A 6,606-nucleotide genomic window follows, 5' to 3' on the forward strand; every position below is an offset into this window, starting at 1 on the left:
GTGTGTGTGTGAGAGAGAGAGAGAGAGAGAGAGAGAGAATTGATTAATTAGTAATATTGGTCAATTAATAATTAAAATTACATATATGTTGCAATAACAAGCTAAGAAAAATTTATTTCAGTAACATAAATTAATAGAACATTAAAAATTATTTATCGTTTTTGTTGTTGAGTTACATAACTTTTTTAGTTCAAGTATTTTCAATTATTTACAAACATTGGAAAAGGAAAAAAAATGCGATGCTAAAATTATGCAAGAATTCTGAAAATAGTTAGTGGAACAAGTTGCGTAGGTATCATCAACCTTCCAGCCGCGTGAATAAACAGTATCGTATAGATCTTCACTCAAAGCACAGCAAAATTAAGTGAAATAGCATTCTTTTTTTCATTTATCGTAGTAGTAACATAGATATTTTGTGAAATGTCACGTAGATCTAATTTTAGTTGGGAAAATGTTAAAATGTTTTTTCGTAAGAAAACTTCACAACTTTTGTGAATTTATTTATGATGTCTTTTTAGATTCTGAATAAGCTTGTTTTAAATTAATTTTGTTTTAGGTATAGAAGGAAAGATGGAGCGATTATCTACACAAACGCAGGAATCAGGCTTTGTTTCTATGCATTCTCAACGAAGTTCATCCCAAAGTTATACCACCGCGTCCAGCTTGACATCCAAGAGATCGTCGCAGCAGAGCAGCATTAGTTATAATTCTCAATCGTATAGTGCACAGCAACAGTCGTTTTCTCAGACCAAATTATCATCGGACAGTAACGGCTCTATTTTTACACAGAAGACGATGAGTAGTTCCAAAAGTACTATTAGCACGACTAACATGTCTGGAAATGGGGACCCAGCTTTATTAGAGAAACTGGTAAATGTGGGTGTTGTTATGTTTTATGTTTTTGTTTTATTTTTATTTACTTTTATGTGCTCTAAATTTTTTAATAATTTAATTATTTGATGTATCTATGATGTATACAGGAAATGGAATCGATAGTTACATCCGATTCTAATGGAGCGCCTCCAGCATTGCCAGAGAAGCGATCCAAGCGAAGAAAAGAACGACAGCCGTCGCAGTATGATAATGTACCAGAAAATGAGCATTTATCCACTTGCACTTTGCATACTAGTAACGGAGATAGTCTGGATATCAATAAACCACCTCCTTTGCCTCTAAAGAAGCGGCATAGTAAGTAATCTTTTTTATTAATTATTAATATCGGTAATGAGATAAAAGACATCAACAGAATATTTAATAACATTGATAATTGATTGCTTTATTTTTTCACTGTCAATTTTAAGATACACGAATTTTGAAAAATACCGCATTAATAAATACTCCTCGCGAGCTAGTGTAATAATTTTGCATAATTATAATCTTTATGTTTAATTAATACAATCTATCAATACGCAAATGATTCCAAATAAAATAATATTAGGCATTCCAAATTATCTTTTGATAGTAGATTAAAACTGATGCAATGTTTTGTATCCCCCAGTGTTCCAATCAGTGGCATATTCTGGTAAGTGGGATCCTGCCCACATAATTCAACTACCCCTTCGGCAAACATTTTCACGCTAAGTTAATATCCTATGTTTCACATATTTACATTCCAGGCTTCTCTTGCGGCATGTTTACTGTTCTATTTTTATTAATTATTATATTTCTTTTCTTATCTTTAATATTTTAAAAATATGATATTGTTTGATATTGAGCTTGAATTTTTATTGATAATTGCAGCTTATTCTTGGCTTACTTTTAATTTAATATAATAGATAGAATATAATAATGCGGAAGTTTTTGCTATGATGTTGAATATTATACTAATTGAAAAATATATTTTTTGATTGGTATAATCTATAATATCATATACATCAATATATTGTATACACATATTAACACAATGATTAATACCGTTAATATTATTTATTTATTTTATATTGCAATCTCTTTCCACATTTGGTCTACCTAAGATTTTATATTATACATTAAAAACTACATTTTTATTATGTAATTTAAGAATAGATATAATACATTTTTAATATTTAAAATGTGAACAATTTTGCGGATTTTATACAATTCATTAATATAGATGAATGAAAGGCAGTTCTAGCGAGTTTATGTAGGCGTGTTCTTTTTCTAATTATTTTGACCTCTCTCACTAATACTCAGTTAATACATTTCATCAGCTGTTGAAGACTTAAAGTTTAGTTTCCTTTCTTACGTTAAGATAAACGGACTTAAAATTAAAGAATGCAGTGAATACTAAAGTATAAGAATTGTGTGTTAATGTGAAGCTTTCTTAATTTGTATATTTTTAATTAAGTCTACAATTACTAGAGCATTTGTTTCTATTGTGCAATAGCACAAATTGAGTGTAACAAGTGGATATAATATCTACAGTTATACGTAAAATGTTGTTTAAAAGATTTCACTTTCATTCCAGTGAGTTTTTCATTTTTACACATCGCTTAATCAAAATAATAAATACACAAGATTTGTTTGTGCATCAGTTTCAGTGTTTTCATGCAATCCATACATATACCCGTGTTTTAATATTTTATTGCAGTACACATCTCGTGCTTGCATTTATCGATTGTATTTTAAAAAATCCTTTTTTTATAGAGTAGGTTTTTTATAGAATAATTTATAATAACAATAGTGATTTTTTTTTAAATGAAATTTATGTTAATTTATTTACTTGCACGTATTTCAGTTATGGCATACATGGAGATGTTCGGGAACTGCTCCCATAGTAATAATGATTTCATCTCTGGTCTTGGTACCCGTCATTCTGTAGCAGCTTACAATTCCATGCAAGCAGAATGGCAGCAACATGAGATGTCTCTTACTACAACCCAATCGTGTTCCTTCATGACACACACTGTGACTGCTCTACACGATAACTCAAGGTATTATTCTATAAGTTATATCGTTTTTATTATCATTATTTACTTTTTCTATAAAGATACTTTTAGCATATTGTTAAAGAAAATAGAATCATCATGAGGTCGTATTTTATCTAGCCTTTCTATAACTACGACGCCAAGCTTAGTAGAGACAAATAATTCTAGTCTGCCTCCGGCATTACCACCAAAGAGATCTCGTTCCATTAAATCAAACATTACACCTCCACCAATATCACCAAAACCGACCATTAGCATGCAGAGTATTCATAATTCGGATCCTCTTGTGACGTCAACACCTCTAAAAACGGAGGAACCAATACATGAAAAGAAAGATCCTGCACCTTCCACTCCAGTAAAATTGGTAAACATTAATGTAATAATTTTACTATTGCGTTGTTATTATTATAGAATTATAATTGTATAATAGTTATTAAGTATTAATATGATTGTAATCATTTTATTTCAGAATAATAATGTTATTATGGATACAGTATTATCATCGTCTAGACCTGCTAGTAATGCACTTTCTTCCATATCAGTTGATGAAAATACTCTTGAGCTAAGAGATATTGATCAAGATGATAGCATTTTAGATGAATTAGATATTAGCAAATACTTAGTATTAAAAAAACCAGATGAAGAAGGTCCAGATATACGTGGTGGACATCCGGATGCATTATTAATCCACGCGACAAAAGCAAATAAACATGGTATATACTTTTTCTTAATTCATTAAACTTAAGAGATATAAAGCTTAAAATTTTTATGAATAATTTAATTTTATTAAAATTAAAATATAATTTTTTAAAATATACTTTATTATATTATTTATTTATCTTTTCATGCTGCATAGATGAAAAAGAATCAGGTAATTAATGAAATATTTAAAGTACAATATTGCATATAAAAAATGATAAATAAAAATTATAAACGGATGAATTCAATTGTAATAAAAACAATGCACTTTTTACAGATTTCCTGTATCAAGAAGCGTTTTTAACGACATATAGAACTTTCATACAACCATTAGAATTAATTCGTAAACTACATAGACGTCATCAACGTTTTTCATGTTCTCCAGATGTTGTTAAACAAAGAGCCGCACGTGAAGCATTTTCTTTACTTGTTAGAGTCGTAAGTGATTTAACGTAAGTAGAGATTCTGTTATCTATATTAATTACGCGCGCATATTCTTATAAGTTTGATTGCGATTTATAATATAACTAATTATTTACAGAATATCTGATCTTGATGACATTCTTTTGCAAACTTTAATGGAATTTGTACAGCAATTAGTGTGCAGCGGAGATCTTACTATGGCCAAAGCGTTGCGAGTTAAAATTTTAGAGAAGCACACTATGAAGCAATTACAAGCAGCACAACCAATTCTCTCGTCTCTAAGTGTTACAACGAAACAAGCTTCCTTATTAGATTTTAAAAGCGAACAGATTGCGGAACAAATGACACTACTTGATGCCGATTTGTTTATGAAAATAGAAATTCCGGAAGTGTTGATTTGGGCGCAAGAACAGAATGAAGAGAGAAGTCCGAATCTTACAAGATTTACTGAACATTTTAATAAAATGTCATATTGGGCACGATCTAGAATATTAGAACATCGATTAGAAAATGAAGCGAAGGATAGGGAAAAATATGTCGTAAAGTTCATTAAAATAATGAAGCATCTTAGGAAAATTAATAATTTTAACAGCTATCTCGCATTATTATCTGCATTAGATAGTGCACCTATTAGGAGACTTGAATGGCAAAAGCACATTACGGAAGGTCTCAAGGAATATTGTGCTCTTATTGATAGCTCTAGTAGCTTCCGAGCTTATAGACAAGCTCTAGCAGAAACACAACCGCCATGTATTCCTTACATGTAAGAGTATAAATATTTGTTGTTGCTCAAAAAATACAAAAAATTTCATCTATCAAGAATATACGTATGTTTCTCTTATTTCAGCGGACTTGTTTTGCAAGATCTTACATTTGTGCATATTGGAAATAGTAATTTATTACCAGATGGCACTATAAATTTCTCCAAGAGATGGCAACAATTTAATATTGTTGAAAATATGAAAAGATTTAAGAAAGGGTAAGTGTTTGCACTACAAATCATTAATAAATCTTAATGTTATAAATATTACTATAAATGATTATTATTTACAGCACGTACTCTTTCAAGAAACACGAACGCATTATGACGTTTTTCAACAACTTCAGTGATTTCCTCTGTGAGGAGGCGATGTGGCAAATTTCCGAGAGCATCAAGCCACGTGGTGGCAAGAAAGCACAGCCGCAAAACTAGAATATACCTAACCCTTTCACTGCCTGCGTCTCGAAAGGTTGAAACGATGAATTAGGAAGTTTATATTTACGTAGGTATATACTTTTTGCGGAAAAAAATAAACAAGAAAAATTCTAGAACGCTCTAAGAGCGGTGAAAGGGTTAGCGAGTCTATCCCTATCCCATTCGACAGCCTCTGTGAGGTTGTCTTATATATTATTAAATCACGTGAAAATTTTAGTATGCAAAACTGTGAACTCCATATTTAGCACATTCAATATGACGCGTTATTTAACATTACACTTGCGAGCATCAATCAGAAATCAAAACGCCAAAACTCGGATTGATTAGAGAAAATTTCGATACGTAAGTAAACTTGATATTTAATCCAGTGCATTTTAAACAATCTTTCCGTTTACTACAAATCAACATAACGTATTTACTAATAACGTATGAGAATATGCAATCTATATACTTAACTACAAGCTGTAACGATGTTTATCATAATGTTAATGAAAGAAACCCCGATCTTCAGCTATTCTAGATATATTTTATTTATTTACCTTTGCTAGTGAATTGTATAAAGTAGTACGTGTTCTTTTTTTTTCTTTTTAATTTATTTAAATGTGTGTGAACGTCCATTTCTAGCTTTATGTAGGTAAGCGAATTTTTGAGCGTCAACAGAACACTGTTGATTACACAAGGATGAACACCAATTACGTTGATTAATGTAGGGCCATTGTAGTCTCGCGTTTGCGCTCTAGTACGCGCGTATTGGGACACATGGTACGACTGAGCGCAACTGTTACATATACTATTGTATATGATGATAGAGAAAACACTTTTTTGTTGGCAACTTGTTAATAGGTCTCCAAGCTTTCAGCTTTAAATCACATGACTTACTTAGCGATTAGGTGAATTAAATATGAACTAAATAACAAAAAATAAATTAAATACGAATTTGATTTAATTTAATAACTTACCATAGTTATATAGATAGTTCTCTTAAAAAATCCCAGTGTAATCTTTTCAAAATTGAACACTAATTATTATTATTTATACATTCCGTAGATCAAAGGAAAGAATCGAATTCATTTTTTCTCTGTTGAAAATATGCTGCATTTTTGTATTTTTGTTGCTTCTTTTAATATTTAACAGCTATTGATACAGCTTTACATAGATATAAGGTATGAGAAATTTTGCCATAATAATTTAGCAGTTTGCATGTGTCATCTTAAAGAATGAATCAAGTGAATGAATCCGCCTTTTTATCCTTTTCAATTTATTATTTCGCAAAATTATACTTTATATTTTTTTGTAATAATAGTAAACGCATAACATACACACACACACACACACACACACACACACACACACACACACACACACACACACACACACACACAC

At 30.5% G+C, this 6,606-nt stretch overlaps 1 protein-coding gene across 1 annotated transcript in view; it reads left to right on the forward strand.

Moving 5' to 3' along the window:
- LOC105622998 (guanine nucleotide-releasing factor 2) overlaps positions 1 to 5,220 on the forward strand; it is a 9,019-nt gene extending 3,799 nt beyond the window's left edge. The window contains exons 6-16 of the mRNA XM_012204400.1: positions 557 to 876; positions 981 to 1,188; positions 1,499 to 1,522; positions 2,717 to 2,912; positions 3,027 to 3,270; positions 3,376 to 3,619; positions 3,763 to 3,777; positions 3,883 to 4,057; positions 4,147 to 4,791; positions 4,876 to 5,007; positions 5,082 to 5,220. Coding sequence (XP_012059790.1) covers positions 557 to 876; positions 981 to 1,188; positions 1,499 to 1,522; positions 2,717 to 2,912; positions 3,027 to 3,270; positions 3,376 to 3,619; positions 3,763 to 3,777; positions 3,883 to 4,057; positions 4,147 to 4,791; positions 4,876 to 5,007; positions 5,082 to 5,220 — 2,342 coding nt within the window. The remainder of the gene's footprint in view (positions 1 to 556; positions 877 to 980; positions 1,189 to 1,498; positions 1,523 to 2,716; positions 2,913 to 3,026; positions 3,271 to 3,375; positions 3,620 to 3,762; positions 3,778 to 3,882; positions 4,058 to 4,146; positions 4,792 to 4,875; positions 5,008 to 5,081) is intronic.
- The last annotated feature ends 1,386 nt before the right edge of the window (positions 5,221 to 6,606 follow it).

Source organism: Atta cephalotes (assembly GCF_000143395.1).
Source record: "Atta cephalotes unplaced genomic scaffold scaffold00052, whole genome shotgun sequence".
Lineage (NCBI taxonomy): Eukaryota > Metazoa > Arthropoda > Insecta > Hymenoptera > Formicidae > Atta > Atta cephalotes.